The following is a 19,041-nucleotide window of genomic DNA, read 5'->3' as shown; positions in this document are numbered from 1 at the left end:
GCTCTGTTTAGGGGTCCAAAGTAATTTTTCATTAAGACAACTGTCTCCAGCTAACTTCAGCTGTATTAAAATGTATATTGCTCCTTCTCTTTCCAAATATCCACGTACATGAATTTCCTTGATGCCTGATATTTAAATTTTAATGGTGTTTTTTAGTGTTACCTAAACCTGAGAAGAGACACTTGCTGTAAAATACCTGAGTAGGTATTTCCTTGCTATAAGCTTTGCAACACAATAAAATTGGTGTTATAAAAATAAAGAGCATCTGGAGAAAGGGGATTACTTTGTGTTGTTCACTGTAGGTAGAAAACAAATCACCTGTATGTATTTTAGAAATGGATAACTGAGGAGCCATTCTGTCCTGGCCAAAATTCCTTCAGATTATTAGATGTGTTCTGAAGAGTTTTAACATCACCTGTTCTCAGTCTCCAAAATTTGCATCTGGTTCCAAAGAAAACTATAAACTGCCCTTGGGTATTTAGTGCGATATGAAGTGGCATATTTGGGCCAATAATCTCAGTATGAAACTGATCCTGCTTGTTTTGGTTTAGCTATAACTAAACAAAATAGCATGCACAGGGTTCAGCTTGCTGCAATTAAGGGAGTGAAACAGTAATATTATATTTCCATTGAAAAAAGCACCTGTATTACATGCTACATTTGACTGATATTGAAAAAATAATAGAGCTGAAGGTGACATAAAGCAAAAAACACTGAATGCATATGGAACACAGAAATATCTCATGAATTTAAATGTGGAGCTTGCAAACAAGCCAATGTGAATTCCCTTTTCCTTAAAAAATGGTAATAACTCTTTCCAAAATAATTTTCCTCTTCATGACTTGTGCTGATTAATATATCAGATCTAATATATAAGGAAAGATAAAGGAAACCGTGTGCAAATGTTGGAAGAAGAAAGGCTGACTGCAAAACATGGATATCTGTACTTAATTTTTGTTTCAGGGACAAAAGTAATATGGAGTATAACTGGTCTTCCCAGCTCCCTCTGTTTTTTTTTTGAAGTTGAAGTTTAAATATTTTCTGTGTCCTGAGTTTTAGCGTTCTAGTAAGATCCGAAGCAGCAGCATGCTGTTTACAAACAGAACTTCATTTTGTGAAGGCAACATTTCCCATTCCTGAGCCACATCTCCATGCTACCCCTCTATCTCTAGTTTTATTCTCAAAAACCGTGGTGCGGCCATTAGGCACATCTGTTCCAGGAGCTGAGAAAAATAAGAAAACAATAAGTCTCCCTGTGTAAGTACAGGTCTACTAGTTTTATTATTTTGATAAATAAGAGGCCACACAAAACTAGTGTGCTGCTGGGATTACTATATCTCCATTGAGTGCACAGCATTACATTAGTCATTCACTGCAGTTCAGTGACATGACATATCCTCTTATTAGAGAGAGTGTATGTCACTAATAGTTGCAGAATTATTTGCTTTCTCTTTCCTATCTGCCCTCCCCTCTCCACGAATCCATTCATTTTCTTATCCCTTGAGGAAGTGATGCTAGTCCTCTATGTTATACATACATGAATTACATCCCCTAGAGAATGAACAATATCATAACCCAAAAGAATAGTCTTCAATGTGAATAAAAATTAGGGAAGATAACTCTTTTGTACAGCTTCCTCTCTGATGTCCAATGCAAATCTCACTTCCTGAGCATGAGAGAGGAAAAATGCAATTTCAGCTTTTTATACTAGAGCAATATATCTACCTTTGCCAAGCACATGAAGAAAACATGAACTTCATCCTAAAAGGTTTTCAGTGTTTAGAAACCCCCTGGGAGAGCTTGTCAAAAACACAGTGAACCAAGTCCTAATTGCACAGACTCAACCTGGTCTTGGCAAACACAACTGGTCTGAATTTCAAAACTGCTCCCATCAAAATCCATGGGAGTAGGAAGAATGTTATAAAGGTGTCTTTTTGAAACTCAAAGACAAAATCAAAGGCTGGTGATATGCAATGAATTGTTCTGCTAGTGATATTTGTATCTAAATATAACAACTATGTTGACCATAAGGCAAGGCTGAATTAAATTTTTTTAAAAAGAAAAAAAAACAGATGAAACAGGGTGAGACAGGGTGGACAAGATCAAAATATTTGGAAATCCAGTGTAAAAAAAAAAACCATTTATACAGCTCTTGGCAGAAGCTTATCCAAACTAACAGATGCTTCTAAATGATGTCCCCTTGCAACCCCTCTATTTAGTCTTTACTTTTGATCTGCAAGAAATTCCTTTTCCCCCTTGCTGCTGATGCTACTCTTGGAAGACTACTTACTGATTTCCATTCAGAGAGAATTTTCTTTGAGGAAAATCATAAGTGTCCCATAAGCCACTCTTTTTGGAGGGGAAGATGGTCTCTTACACCATCTATTGCTTCAGAAATTTTGCTCATTCATCTATCCACATAACCCTGTAACTCTCTAATCTTTGCCACAAACACTTAAATTCTTTTCCCTTTACTGTTTTCTCTCCCACAACTTCCTCTGTAACATCTAAAAGGGATGAACTCAATTAATAAGTACATATTTGTAATTTTAGGAACTTTCCTGACAAGAATTTTGGGAAATGACATGTTGCCTGTTCTCAGAGGCATTGTTATGAGGGCAGTAAACAGACACAGGGTCTGGCCTGCAGCAAAGTGCATGGCTTCCAAACTTCCCAACTCCAAAACTTTTAAGTACTGCCACCAATGAATCAGGGGAGCTATATTACAGCAGCTGAGTGATTACTGTGTCAGTCTGATTAATAGACCAGGTGGAGTTTTATAGCAAGGTTCTGCATGTATATATGCAAGAAGACAAGATGTAGATATGTGCGTTTTTTGGGGGAGTTCCAGTTTAGTCAAAGCCATATAGTGGACACAGTTACTGAAACTTTCTGATCAGGAAAGTATAGAATTCAACCATTATTTTCAATAGTTTAAAGAAATGCTAAATCAGTGTTCTCATCAGAGGAGCTGTTTTAGAACAATTCACCAAGTCAAGATAATGAATGAGCTGTTCTTTCATAGCATTCCTCAAGGAGGAATTATCCCAAATGATATGGTTACTTAATATGAACATTTATAAAGGGACAGTCATTATGCGAATTATGTATTTTACATAATTTATTTCAACTTTCAGTTTATAGCAGCACTTTTATCTTTCTTTCATTCAGTGATAAAAAAGGCATCAATTATAATTCTCCTAACATGTCTACAGAACAAGCGTCTGCTACTGAAGTTGCTGTGCTCATTCAAACATGTAATTGTTCATCAGAGGGCCCTGGGCAATCTACATTTACCAAAATAGTGAATATATATAAATTGCACACGTAAATGTAGCAGTTTAGGTACATGAGAAATGCACTACAAAACATATTTAGGAATGTGCTGCTCTGTAGCAGCACTACCTGCTACGTGTTGAGTTGACTGGGTACTTCTGTTGTTAATTATGTAAATGCAATTAGAGTGCAGAGAACCACAGGCTTGCTGGCATAATTTTAAAAGAAAACAGAGACTTTTGCTTTGATGTCTCCTCAAGACACAGTACATTTTTCATGAGGTTTATCTAGTTTGTATGGCTTCAAGATATGCAAGTATGAAAGAAATATGAGCAAAACAGATTATCGTAGGTGTAGAAGAAGAGATTACAGGCCCTGATAAGTCACAGTTGTACTAATTACCAAAGAAGAGGAACAGCCTTGCCTTTAATGGGTTACAGTTGTGATTAATAAAGATAAGTGATAAAAGGGGTGGGTTGGCTGGTTGGGGAGCCCTGAGGAAGAAGGAATGATCCAGAGATCCACAAAGATGAATGAAGTAAGGAAGAGTGTTGCTGCAATAAAAGCTGTGTTCAGAGTCTGCAAACCAATACTTGCAGTCACAGTCCACCAGGAAATAGGCAGCAGTCAGAGTCTGCAGCTGGACCCTACAGTGGGAGCTTGCTGCAGTCAGAGTCAGGATGGCTGAGCTGTAAAGAAGAATAAACTAGGACCCTTTCCACGTTGTGGAATGAGAGTCTGTGTCTTGGCTCATTTCTACCCCTAATGAGAGGTCTGCTGCAACAGACTATAACAAGTATTACTGCAATTTCAAAGAATCTATAATCAGAGTTGGAGAGTTACAGGGAAAAAAGTTTAGAACCATATGACTGATTATTATTACAGGAATGTACTATTTAGAAATTAAAGACTACTGGGCTATTGGTCTGCATCAGCATGCCCGACAGCAGAGATTGGCCTAATGGGCTGAGCTGCCCAAAATGTAATTTCACTGGACTCTGCAAGCAAAAAATTCAAGAGCTGAGTTTCTAATAAAAATAACATTTCTCATGTACTATAGTGAAGACTGTGGTAGGCCTTACAGATGCTGAAAAGAACTGAAAGCTCGGGCTCCTAGTCTTTCTATTTCAAATCTCATTCACAAATAAGACATCCCTGATCTAGGCTACAAAAACCACTGACCAGAAAAGAATTTTTAAAAAAATTTTGCTGAAGTGGGCCATAGACAATTAGAAGCTCCTATAGGAACATAATGCAGGGAGATTCATAATGCTAAGGATGCAAATTCATTTTAACACCTCCCTATCTTGTATTCTTGATTAATATAAAGAGTGATTGAAGTAGTGACTATTCCTTAACAGTCACTTATGAATGAACAAGCCTTTTGTTAGAAATTCAGAATAAGAACTAGAATCAGTATTTAAATGTTCCTTCCCAAAATGTTACTACACTTTTTTGCCTCTCATTCCCAACTATTTTCTGAGTTTTTCTGCAGCCAGCTGACAAACTTTTTGTTTTAAATGCTGAGTCAAAATTCAAGGAAAATATCCCTCATTTAGCTTTAAATGCTGAGTCAAAATTCAAGGAAAATATCTCTCATTTAACTCTTTTAGCAACCATTTAAGAAGCAAGCAGTACTATTTCCTTCTGATAAATGCACTATTCAAGTCTACATTGCCTCATGCCTAAGTATTTAATTTTTTTCTATGAACTCATACTAGATACATGGAAATCATTTTGCTAAAAAAGAGACCCCATGAAACAGATTCTTTGACAGAAAAGAGAGTTATTAGAGGCTTGCTACTTAATTGGCACTAATGACAACATTCTACTTCCCTTAAAAAGCACTGGAAGTGTTCACTGATATAGGGAAAATTGCCAATCATATAACTGATGTCTACATTTATCGTTTTATGAGTATGATTCTGCACAATGATTTCTAACAGAATGTGATACCTTTTTGGAACTAAATCACTAAGGAAAACTACGTGCATGTTCTCATTCTAACTTAAATGTTACAGAAATCTATGATTTAGCCACAAAACAGTAATAATTTCGTTTAATTTACTTATACAACCTGAAGGCCCATCTTGTGTGTATGATTCTGTGTGTGGCTATACAGACAGTTATTTTATCCCCAATGGAACTTGTAGTTTAGCTATAGTTTAAGATCCTCCCCACTTTTCTGAATTTCCAGTAGCAATCTGTGTCTTATAAACAAAGAATACCATTAGTTTATATAGTAGATAAAATGCATTTTTTGACTAATACTGTTCTGATAGATTGCCTCTCACTGTCCCAGTGAGCAGTACTCTCTGAAGTGCTCTTTGCAGAAGAAACATCACAACTGTGTCTATTTGCCACACTGTAGAAATTTATTTACCAGATCTGTATGGCAAATAAAAACTTAATTTTCCATTTTTATGACAGTTCAAAGTTGCTTGTACCTACAGTCACTATGCAAAGGAAAAACAAGGTTTTTATGGCTAGAAAAATGAATTAAAAAATTAGGTTGAGAACGGTCACATGGAAGTGGCTACATAACTCTGCTCAGACTCTGAGCATCACCAACACAAACTAGGCATTTTGTCTGCAAATCAACACAGTTGTGTGAAGTTGGAGGTACTGTCTCAGTGAAGGCTAAAAATGGAGCCAGGATGCTGGAGCACAGTCCTGTACATCTGGGAAAAGTCTCACCTCTGTTGATCTGAAATTCAGCAGGACAAGGGAGCAGAGGTTGTTCCTCTTCCAGACCCCTCCCACAGAGCAATACAGTGAGAAAACTCAGTCTTTAGTGCGGTTTTATAAAAGCAACAGAAAGAAACACAGGAAGTTCCTTGCAGTTTGAAAATAGAGTGGTTTGGGGTTCATTTTGCTATAAAAAATGGCACTAGAAGAATTCATACGCAAGGGCACACAGCTACCACCATGGCAGGTGCCACATAGAACAGGCAGATGAACAGGCAGAAATCACAGTGCTGCTGCTTATCATGCAAGTGGGCTTGTGCACATACTGATCTCATTTGCTTATAACTTTTCCAAATACAACTGCTTGGGCTGAACGCAGCCCATGCCTGGTGCATGCCTCGGGCTGTTTTTTATTTTTTGGTTTTTTTTCCTATTACGTTCTCTTTTTCTGGTCTACGGTTTTGACATTTTCAACTCGCATCATTTAATCACTTCTGAGAGTGAGACCAAATAGAAAGTAAGTTTCTTTGCTCTGTAGAGATATCTCAAGTGGAGACATACAGTTTACCAAGGGAGTAACTTTGTGTCAGAGATGTGCCTCTTGCTTGCCTGTAAATACCTGCCCCAAACTGAAAAAGGTTAAGGTATCTTTGAAAAGTTAGAAATTTTCATACTTACAACGATCTAGCTAAAGGTTCAGAAACAAGCATCTTCCCAAACTGTGCATCACTCAGCATGCCAAAGCATCCCTCAGCTCCTAGAGCACCAGGCTCTAGTGAAACTGCCAATCTCAGAAGAGAAACAGAGCATCCTCCATTATCCCTTTGCCTCCAGCCCCATTTTTTGCTGCTGTTGGCAGGACTCTGAGCTGTTCTCAAACAGGCACTGAGCTGGCCCTGCACAGCAGCCAAGGGATAGAGAGCCATCTTTCCTCTAATTACTAATCCCAAGCACTCTGTGTGCAGCTGGAGCTACTCAAGTACAGCTTGAGCTAGGCATCTGGACCCAAGGGAAGATGAAGGCAGAAGGGCATGTGGCTCTGGGTCTGAGACTAAGCCTAGCAGGGACTATTTTTTAAAATTGATTTTAATTTCTTGATCTTTTTATTTTGCACATAGCACAACACAGCAGTATGTTGAATGAAAGTAAAGGTGTTTAGGCCTTTTTCAAGCTGTACATTGTTAGAGCAAAACTTTGTATTATATGAAGTGGAACAGGCTGCCCAGGGAAGTGATTAAGTCCCCATCCCTGGAGGTATGTAAATGACACATAGATGTGTTAAGGGACAAGGTTTAGTGGTGGATTTGGCTGTCTTAGATTAATAACTTGACCTCAAGGGTCTTATTCTACCTAAATTATTCCATCCTCCTCCCCCCCTCCCCCACCAGCCTTCTCTAAGAGGCTGAGCAGAAGGCTTGGTATGGCCATGTGCAGCCACACAGCCTGGGCCATGCTGTGAAAGGAAATGACCACAGAGACACGAAGGTTTGACAGGAAAATTGGGATACAAAAGGAGTGGAAAGAGGGGAGAGACATGAATCAGGGCAAGAGGGTAGGGATGAGAGAAGGAGGTTAGGAATGGCTGGTTAAGGAAAAAGGGACTGAATTAGGGAGAGGGGAAAGAGAGACAAGGAATGGTTCTGATTTGAACAGCAGCTGCGGGGTAGATGAATAGGATTTGCTAAATATGGGGCCTAGAAATGAGAGACATGAAGACTGAAAGCTGGAATTGAATATAAATAATGGGATATGTCACAGAACTAGGCATGAAGAGGTCCTAGGTTGGGGCCAAAAAAGGAGACACAGAGAGAGGATTTGGAAGTGGCAGGAAGGAAAAAGCCCTGCTTTGGGATACGATCAGAAAGTGTCAGTACCTCATTGGCTCTGGCATTTGGACTGGTCACCATGCCTCTAACTGTTACCACTCTCTGATGTTAATAAGCAGATGTGAAGTCCAGAGGCCAAGAATGTTTCTCTCCTTTCTTATGAACTGTCTCATTGGAAGAAAAAGCACACACTGCTATTAGCAGTTGCTCACATGGCAAACATCCCTGAAAGGGAGGTAAGAGTTCAAGTACTCTAATAAGACACATTGAATTCATATGGAAGGCTTTTGATCTTGAGATTGGTGTCTCTTTGTAAAAGTATATCACATTTATGCACACAAAGTCCTGTATTACAGCATCTGCCTGAATATTTCAATGGTGAAGACTTAAGAACTAGATGTCTGGTTAAGGTTATCTGCACCTTGGTAGGCATGGCACAATCCTTTCTTAGTTACTGGACTACACAGAGTTTGTTCCAGAAGGCACAACTTTTTTCATTAAAGAGTATCTAACTTATGATGGTAAGATGGAAATATATGATGACAGAGACCCCTGTAGATCTCCTGCACTCTGCAACTGCTGCACAAGCTGGAAAGTGTGTGGGAAGAGGGATATAAATGCAAGAGACAGCAGCAGATGTGAAAACATTTACCTCCTGTTACAGAAGTCATTGCTGCTAGGAGAAACTGAATTCGATCAGCTCTGCTATGAGACATCTAACAGACACTAAGTGAGTATCTGGAACCAAGTTAATTTTTTCCCCTGTGGGATTATCTCCCCACCCTACCTATGCTTAGATTTGTACAAGTGACCAGTGCCCATTGCTGGTATTGAAACTAACCAGAGCTGGACCTGAGTATATCCACAATGGGAAGAGCTGACAAAATATTCATGGGGAGAACAAAAGTCCTGTAGTGCATGGCACTATCTGGATAGGACTGAACTGTACTCCTTTAAGATCAGCATTAAAAAGAAACCAGACTTTTAATGGAGCTAGATATATAAAACAGATATAGACTTCATTAAAAGCAAGAAAAGAAACTACTTTTAAAATTGTTGGAATGCTACAAGAGAAATAGGGCTGTCAGTATAATAATATGTAAGATTACATCAAGTAAATATGTGGCTCTGTCTGTTACTAATGAAATAATATGCTAGACCCTGCTTCCTCAATTAGGTAACTGCTCAGATAAGATATGGCCAATAATATGAATTTTCATAATTATGTCCTCAGACATCTCAAATTAAGAACCCTTTGACTTTAATTTTTTGTGCCTCGGTATAAAATGTGGACAATAATGGCCAATAATACTCCTGTTGTGAAGGCTATTGTGAAGATAAATATATTAATGCTTGAGAAGCCCTTAGGAAATACAGCAATGAGTGTCACAAAAGAAGTCCACAAGAAAATGAATGATTTCATCTTCAGATCAAGGTTCCAATCATGCAGTAAGTAAGGCCTGGGGCCACAGGCTGCACAGAAAAGGTAAACCAAAATATCAAACAGCTTCTCATTAAGTGAACACCATTCTTCCAGTATAGTAAGACAGAGATCCTGTGGAAAAATTAAACGTTAATAGATAATTAAAGATTGTATTATAATCCATGCACAAGATGGGGTGAAATTTTATACTAGTGACTTAATTCTGACATCTAATTCCTGAATGCATGATTCTGCAGCTTCAGTGGTGTTGTCACATGTTTAGCACCATTTTTTATGTGTCACTGTATTCATATTGCTTAAATCATCATCTGCTTATTTCTGATATTAGGCTTGTTTGTGTGATGCTTTTCTTTCTCTAATCCCCTGTATTTAGAACACATTGTCCAGATATGAAAATCTTTGCAGCCTGACCCTGAGGAACAGTAAGAGTTTGTGCAATTTAGATTAGTGCAGTAATTGTTTGGCCCAGATGCTAGAAACATCCCCAAGGATATTTAACATTCATTCAGATGTAGCTGCTGTTTTTCAGCTTAAGGTGAGGGCAAAAGCACAGCTTACAGCCAAAAGAAGGTGCTGTGGTTCTTGTCTGGGAGGTGGGAGTGCAGCTGCCTCCAGAAATGTCACCTAGCACAGTCTGGGCAGCTTTCTCCAACACACAGTCTTCAAAAACTGGACCAAATCAAGGCCATAAAAATGTACACTCGCACTCCTGACATGGAACAATGATCTTTTTGGTTTCCTCTAACTATCTGTCTGATAAACTCGATCACTTAATCACTGCTTTTCTGCCACCTACTCCTAAATAGATTGTGTGCTACACATGGGATCAGTGCTGCTATTGAGAATTATTTGTTTCTCCACTTTGGGCACACAGTTCTGAAGTGGAATGAGATTTCATTACAGACCAAAAGCATGTGGCACATTGTATATAGTCAAGCCCAAAAACCACCTAAGCAAAACTAAAAGTGAAGAGCCATCCAAGAAGGATTATAGGATTATATCCTTAAATCCCTTGTGGGATACATTAAAAAGTGATATACACTGTTTTCTCATTTTCATCTGCAGGCAATAGAATGGATTACCTAGCCATGAATTTCCATCATTTAATTCCTTGTGTGGTATGTGATGCGGGAAACAACATCATAGTGAAGCTCAGTGAGAACTGATGGAGAGTGAAATCAAAGCTGGGTTTATATGAAAGGAAGAGCTTCAATGTCTCTCCTGAAAGATGAAATAAAATCACAGACAAAATGACCACTACCAGCCAGAACAACTACACTGCAGTCTTCTGACTTACTGTATCACTAAATTAATGCTGGCAGGGCTACAAGCCATGAATTCACTGAGAAGTTCAGGGCTCCAGAGGCTTCTGTGATTGTTGAAAAAGAGTTGGAAACAGTTTGCCAGGGCAGAGTAAAATCTTCTTGAAGGTGATGGCCAAATTTGGCTAGCCACAGCAGAAAAACAACCCTGCCAGGGTTGGGTCACTGAAACCATAAGTACTTCCCTGGGAGTGGGGCACCACCAGAAGCAACTGCCTTTGGTCCGTGCCTCCCCCTGTGCCTCTGGTGAGCTGTACAGTGCTGTTGGATGGAGAGTGATCATTTCAGGGGATTATGCCAATTTCAAGTCTTTCTCTCTGCTGACTTGCTACCCTGCCCAGCAGGAATATCCTGCTACCACCATGATCTTTATGCAGAGACAAGAGCTGCTTGCAAATGCCTGCTATGAGCTGGAAGTGGCTGGGATTGGAGCAGCAGCCATGACTGCTGGGCCTGGGCTTCTTTCTCCCTTATGGCCCTCATAAGTGCTTCAAACTACTCCCAGCATCAGGCTGCCTTAGGAGACACACTGCCTTCCCCAGAGCCAGACCTGAAAGCAGCTCTTTAATTCAGCTATTTTCATCCAGGGAGAAATGGATTCCATGCCTGCTGTGACTGATTTCAGAGGCCCTGACAGCTCCACCTTGCATTGGTTGCTAATGGATAGTCCCCACCATGCCTGTGGCTGCTCTCTCTGCTAATTAAGTGGGAGATGAAAGCACATGGTACCACCACACACCACCTGAGGCTGTGTCATTCTGGCATTAGCGTATCAGGACAAGTTCAGCATTACTGGCTACTGCAGCAATCAAACAAGTGTTGGGGAGAGTAAGGTGAAAACTACAGTTCTTTCCCAGTTTGATCAGTATCACCTTTGTCTCTGCTCCTACCATTTCAACAAGAGCAATGACATGTTGATATGCCTACAGCATATTGGCTCAGGCAGCGCTCTAAGGAATCTTAACGAAAAATTATATTGCAAATACTGTCTGGGTACAAGGAAGAGATAAAGAAGAGGTTAATTATTTAGGGACCAACTGAGGCATAATACAGTCCAAAGTCAGTTGCAGGACACTAGTGAGACTATTTGGGAGACTCTATAGGCATGTTGATTTAGTTGTTTTGCTGCTCCAGTGGAAACAGAGAAATTACACTGTGTGATGCAGTGCTGGTGCCTAATCTATCTGTCAGACCTGGTGTTATTCTGGGGAATCTCCTTTCCCTAAAAAGCATTACACAATATAAACCTGGTCAGATTCCAGAAGAAGGAAACTTTTTAGCTTTTGACCTGTAGGAAACTAGAAACCTGATTGACTGAAGACCACACTTTCACAACACCTATGACCCACAGGGACATAATGCCAAACACAGTATAGCTGAGTAATTAAATAGTAGTTGAAACTCAGAAACCATCACAACCTATAATTTCAAATCACTAAATGCATTAGGGAATACTTCCCCTCCTCTAGACATATGAAAACAAATTATTTATTGATGGTCTCAGTAAATTCTGGATTCTAACAGATGCAAAAATATCTAATGTATTTGGTATCTCAACACAGTCAGTGATTAAATATTTCTGTTTTGTTACACAACTAAAAGCAGCAGCTTTATAGCATGTATATAAAAGCAATTCACTCTTTTTGTTAATGTTTCATATTACAGGCTTCAAACTTTTCAAGGAAATATAAACATCTTCCATTCAATCAGCTTTGCAGAAATAACTCAGCTAGACTAACAATATCAAGCATATTCTAATTTCTTTTCTCCTCAAAGTTTTGATTAAGAGCAACCACACTGATCTGGCTCCCTCTTCTTACTTGAACTCATTATTATTGATAGGTGGATCTGTATGCTCTGTGCAACCTACCCATAAGTTTTGTATATTCAATATGCTATGTAGCCAAATGTAAGATATGGATGGGCATAAAGCTTGCTGCCAAGGCAGTGAGTGCTCTGTCTAATGATGGCAAGCTGAGGTTTATCTTGCTCTTTTAAATTCACTGCTTGCATTTAAAAATTGCAAGCAATTCTATCACTTAGAAAGCAGCTGAACCTGTTCAATCTCTTCTCAGTTTGTTTTCAGATAAAAACCCGTGTAACACTCATATCAAAGCATATTTCAAGAATCAAATATTTTCAAATAATACATTCCAGAGCATTGCTGTGGAGAGTTGGAATTATCTGAATGTTACCATTACTGTTATATCAACATTGATCATTCCAACATACTCTTAAGCAATTCAATGTTTCTTACATATACACCCAGCAATAACAAAGCCTAATTACACTAATTACAGCAGAATCTATGAAAAGACTCTCCTTGTTATTAAAGATGAAAATTGTCCCAGGAAAGACTTGCAAACAATTCCAAGATTTTCTTGTTCATATAAGTTCATGTTTTTCTGTTAATTTTGGGCTGGATATGTTGGTTTCCAGGGACAGTATGTGAAAATGCTGGGTCTACTTTTAGACAACTGCTTTGTTATTTCAGGCAAATACCTGCACTGTCAAAGAAGGGGCTCAGTGTCACATGTATGGCATGTACCCATTGTCAGGGTAAAAGGGACTGACTGTGACAAATGAGAAGCTTTTCCAGCTAATTCATTTTGTGTGTAGTCATCTCAGAGCCAAGAGGCTCCAGCTGGGACTGGTGCCTGATTACACTAGAAGCTGTACCAAGTCAGACAGCCTCCTTCACTGAGCACCTTGGGGGCTTAAGCAGACAATCACACAACTACTGAAAGAAAAGAACTACAGTTGTTCCTCTTCTTCAAATGAGGAACTAAGTGACAGAGCTAAAAAAAGGGCTCAGCCCTCAGCCAGTATAAATCAGCACAAGGGGATTCAGGTCAGCACAAATACACCAAGTTGCAGCAGCTGAAGAAAACACTGGAGTTGAATTTATAATGCCTGAGATAAATATAATGCATCTGAGCAAGATTTAACCATCTGCAATCAGTATAAAGGATGAAATGTATTTCAAAATACTGTTATTTCACATGTCTTGTTTAATAAAATCCACAGCATAAAATGATGGTGCCAGTTATCCAACTAGACAAGTACAGAATGGTAACACTGCAAGAAAAACCAGACAGCTCATTAAAATAGTAAGGTATATAATGTGCAATAAGGGACAAAATACACCCACCTTTGCCCAGCAGAAAATTATTTTTCTTATAAATTTTAGCCCCAAAGTAACCGAAAGACTTGAAGAAATAAATTGTACTTTATAGTGGGGTCTGGCAAGGGGGCAAAAGAATGTTTCAAGGATTTTTAGATGGAATTTATATATCCCAGTAGATCTTGAAAAAAATTCAACAGAAACTTCTGGGTTTTAAAAACACATAACAATGCTTTTTGCCCCTCATCACACTTTTACAGGAACACCACCTACACTTCCATCAAACTTGAAAGTGTTTTCCTTTAAAATAAAACCATTGGATTAGCAATGCATTATTTCATTCTCTGACCTGTAAGTGCAAATACATTTCCATTCTGTTTGTTTTGTCCTCAGAAAAAAACAAAGTGAAGGAGGTGTGGAGGCTCCATGCCCTGGTTACTCAGATCCTCACTTCCCTGCCAGGAGATGGGCAGGAACATTTCACTCTGTAGGACACTCCATATCTATGTGCTTGTTCCTGAGCTGGCCATTTCTGGGACCACACTAACTTGTCCCTCTTAGTACACAATAACTCACTCCCTTGTTACCAGTCACACAGAGATGATACAGGAAAATGAAGAGAAAACAGATGCCTTATGGATGAAAGTGGAGTTCAGGAGAGCTACTGTTCTGTGTTCAACTTTGAAAGGAGAGAGACTTGATATCATTCGAAGCAGTGACTCTTAGGGGAAAAAGCCCAGCACTTTGGGACTGAGGAATTCAATCAAGTATAAAACCATAAGTAGCAGCTGTAGAGGCAGATTCAATAAAATAAATCTATGATAGGCAAGAAAGATCCATATCTGACCCACTACAAAGAAATGCCATGGTGCCAGTAATGGTATGAGAAGCATTATAATTTTTTTGGTTAAATGGTATTTAGGAATATACTCAGGTATGTCACTTGAATTTCATAATAAGTACAAATAAAGGGAAGCTATAGATCAAGACTGTTCCTATCTAGTCCTTTAATTTGTTTTCAGGATTATTTTTGACTATTTTAAATCAGTACTGTTAAGGAACACTTCCACAATCCATAGATAGATGAGAATGTAAAAAGGACAAAAGAAGAGGGGGAAGTCTTTACTATGTGGGATACTGCAGGAAGGAAAATCTATTACTTGCTACAGAAAGTCTTCTCCCAAAGTCACCCCACTTGAACCTGTCCCTTCTCCTTCAGAGACCTGCAGGCTGCAGGACACACACTACAACACAGCCAGCCCTCACAGCAGGATTCTTCATCAAACATTGCACAATTAGCTGAGTACAAGAGTGTCTTCAAAATGGTTATCCATTTCTGGAGTAATGCTGTTTGACAGGCGTGTCTAAAATCTGCTAGGAAGAGCAATATACTATGAGTGGAATGAAACATTCCACAAAATTCTGACAAAAGTAGTCCAGGGTATATGGCTCCTCCCTGTAAAACCTGCACCAGTAATGGAGCTGTCATCAGTTTTATTCAAGGTGAATTTCCATCTACTCTGACTCATCTGAAAAACCAGTCACTGGTCACCTGCCCTTATTGCTAAGTTCACATCTGAGAGACGACCTTATAGATCTCTATCAGTAACCAAAGGGAAGGTGACAAAAGGATGGAGCCAGGCTTTTCTTGGTGGTGCCAAGCAATAAGAGAAGAGGCAAAGGGCAGAAACTGATGCACAGGAAGTTCCACCTGAATATGAGGAAGCACTTCTTTACTGTGTAGATAACCATGCTCTGGAAAAGATTTCCAGAGAGGTTGTGGAGTCTCCCTCGCTGGAGATATTCAAGAACTGTCTGGACACAACCCTGTGCAATGTGCCCTAGGATGACTCTGCTTGAGCAGGGAGGTTGGACCAGATGTCCCACTCTGGTTCCTTCTAACCTGGCCCATTCTGTGATTTCAGGTGATTTAATACTTTGCTCTCTCAACATGAGATTATTGCAGTAGCAATGCTAGAACTACATTGTAAATAAAACATGCCAACATATTTTCACAGTCCAAACAAAAAACTTCAAGTAAATAAACAACTCCATCACAAAAATATCACTCTAGAAATGCAATTTAAAATAGCCTCTTGTTTTGTGCTATAAAAATGTGAAAGAGTGCTCAGGACAAGCTGTTTCACATAAGATTTTTCTCTATGTTCAGCAACTCCAAGGTCAAAATACTGGAATTTCATTTTTCAAAGCCAGAAGAATGGTTTAATAATTATTTTATATGAAGACTGCTCTGTTTTTCTATCCTGCATGCAATATCAAATTCAGTATAGCTTGATACAGCCTGCATTTTCATTCATACTTTCATTACAGCTCTGTAAAGTACAATCTTTTATTATACATTCTTTTGAATCTCTTTGGAACATCAAACAAAATATAAAACTCAAAGGTAGAGGAAACAAAGCACTAGAAATCTTATGAGAAAAACAGTATTTCCTTTCTTTTCCTCCCAGATCCAACTATGAACCACAGTGAACAGCGAACAGTGGTGGACATTGGAAAACAAAAGTGAACTATAGGACTCTGCACTTTTCAAGTCCTAATACAGCAGTGATAAAATCTGAGTGCCACCAGCGTCACCTCTGTGATAATTACTCAAGTAATAGGTAGCTTTTAAAAGGGAGATGAGTGTCTCAGAAATGCTCTCTGCTGGTAGAGTTAGCACGATATTAGAGAGGAAGGATCCATTGGTTCTTCTCATATTCTTTGCTTACCTTCAGTTCAACAGTCTAGCAAGTGTAGGATTAAGAGCAAAGTCATGAGCCATCGATGCTCCTCTTCCTTACCTCAGCCCAAATGACATGCTTTCTCACAGAGCTTTGGGTGAATGATTCACACAAGGCTCAGACCACATACAAATGCAAAGGGGAGACCACAGCATCACATGAAGAAGGTTTTTGGCCACATACTTGTGACCCAGATTCCTTTCTTAGCAGCTAGATTCAAAGGAGCAGACATCAAGCAGATTACAATGAATCATCTCCGCAGTTAAGCTTTCAGGCAGAAGTCATTACACTACAAGGACTTGTCATCAAGTAACAAAATTTTCATGTAAAAGTGGAAAGCTGAATCTTAATAGCAAATCCTGATTTTCATCTATTAAAGTACCTTAGTGTGCATATACCTAATATTGTAAATGCTTGAAATGTGGAAGTATTTTTTTCTTGTTTGTCTGAATTTATCTCATCTTCCTAAGAGAAGATTTGAATTTACAAACCAACAAGTTTCTGTTTCTTTTCCTGATGTGGTTTTTGTAGAAAACACTTTCTATTTTGGAAAGTCATGCAGTTCTTACCTGGCACTCTAAGAAGAGAAATCAGCAATATTTTCACAATAAAAGGCCAGAGGCCTTTTTTGCAAAGTTACTGAGAAAATGTTATAAAATGCCCCTAACTAATAGTGATTGCAAAGTAAACATTTATTTACCTTTTCATAACCTTAGCAAAACACCATTTACTCTAGAGGAAATAGAGTGACTAGGCAGCCTCAACAGCCTGAGTGGAACATTAGGAGAATGTACCTGCATGACAATAAGAAGGTCAAACACCAAGATGAAAGAAGCCAAGAAGGCTCTTGAGACCTCATCACTTGGCAGAAATCCACGATTCAGCTTGTCCCAGCTGATCCAGTCAGTAGTGATGACAAGCACAACTACAGAGGTCAGAGTAAACAGAACCGTCCTGGAAGGAAGAAGAAAAAATAGTTCAGAGAGCATATGATAGTAATAAAGATGCCTCATTCTATTTTATCTGTCTTCTAATGGTCAACTAGTATTTTATCAGTACTTTTCCACTGATGAAAACAGACTAAAGAAAATTAAATTCACAAACAAATCTTTTAATTTAAGAAAGAAAGTAGTCAGCTGTATCCTTAGTGAAAATAAATTTAGTAGGCAGTACTAAACATGCTGCAAAATTAGCTGAAGCATATCACTCTGGTTCTTTAGTCTGTATTTTTCACTGAAGATGAAAACCAGTTAAGTAAAATAAGAGAGAAGTAAAATGTACCAATTGCCTGCATTATCTAGGCCAAATTCAAATGAACTAATTGAGAGAACATTGTCTAAGTCACCAATCACATTAGAAGCTTTGAAAATCTTTTCTAAGCTGTAGTACCGATAAGACACTAACTGTGAAGTCTAATTTTTATAGAGAAACAGGTCTCCATAAAAAAAAATGCACTAAATTATTTTTTAGTAAATTCTGGAGATTGCAGAAAGATTTTGCTTTGCATTTTCTAAGATGTCCTTTTTTAAAAGTTTTCAACAATTTTATGACTTTTCTGAGAAGTCAGTGAAGAGTGAATCACAAAAGTATTAAAGCCTCTATAAAAATTCTACAATTCCAGAAGATACATTTGACTAATTCATACAATCCTGGAACACAGTATTTAAGAAAATATCTTTCTAAGCTATCCCTGCAAAATACCTCTGAATCATTTCCAGCAGCACTTTGGTAATATCTTACAGAGTTAGCAGCAGTGACTGATTGAATTTCTGGTTCCATGGAAGCTGGAAAATTTAGCTGGTAATTTAAGGGTGAGCAAGGCTTCTTCCAGTAGCCTTAGCTGTCAGTAAATCTGTGCTATAATGGTGGCATATCAAAATCTGAATGCATGCTCATGGCTAAATAATTGTGTCAGGGAGGATTTTTTTTTCTACAGCAATAATATCTCATTTTCTTCAGCTACTGAAGGTTGTAAAATAAAGTGAAGAATATTTCCAATGACACTTCCAAACAGGACAAATACTCAGCAGAGGGGGAAAAAAAATCTGTATATGAGTCGTCACAGGCTACCAGTCTGTATGCATTTCTTTTTATACAGCAGCTTGTCTGTGTGAGGAAGGGAAAACAAATTCGCACATAGGCAATAGTATAATACATTTGGACTCCTAAACATCATTCTACTGTGACATGACAGGCTGCACTTTTTCAGAATGTAATGAGACACAAAATTACTTGATTGGTACCACCTTCACCTTGGAACATTTATTTTTTTTCTTAATAAATTAACTCAGTTACATGCAACACTATGGTTGACACCTTAACAATTTCCCTTGAAAGAATTACGAGCACCTAGGCAAGAAAAAACACCCCATGAGATATTAGATGAAATTAAACCTAAACAATAGTCAAGCCTTCTTATCCCAAAACATTTTTTAGCTACCATCTCAGCTGTCAGTACCTGAACCTGATTGACTTTTCTACAAGCTGCACTTTGGTACATACACAGAACAGTTTATTTTAGAAAGACAATTCTCTCTCTTGCATATAGTCTCTTGAGACACTCAAAGGTGTTTTTTCCTACTTATTTCAGCTTCATATCTAAAATTTTCATGGTTAA

The 19,041-nt window shown here is 38.5% G+C and overlaps 1 protein-coding gene across 1 annotated transcript in view; it reads right to left on the bottom strand.

The window, feature by feature from the left end:
- Window positions 1–19,041, bottom strand: part of TMEM117 (transmembrane protein 117) — a 179,581-nt gene that overhangs the window by 17,144 nt on the left and 143,396 nt on the right. Inside the window, exon 6 of the mRNA XM_062491152.1 lies at window positions 17,219–17,378. Coding sequence (XP_062347136.1) covers window positions 17,219–17,378 — 160 coding nt within the window. The remainder of the gene's footprint in view (window positions 1–17,218; window positions 17,379–19,041) is intronic.

Source organism: Cinclus cinclus, chromosome 4, assembly GCF_963662255.1.
Source record: "Cinclus cinclus chromosome 4, bCinCin1.1, whole genome shotgun sequence".
In the NCBI taxonomy this organism is placed as follows: Eukaryota; Metazoa; Chordata; class Aves; order Passeriformes; family Cinclidae; genus Cinclus; species Cinclus cinclus.
This window is presented reverse-complemented; position numbering and strand designations above follow the sequence as displayed.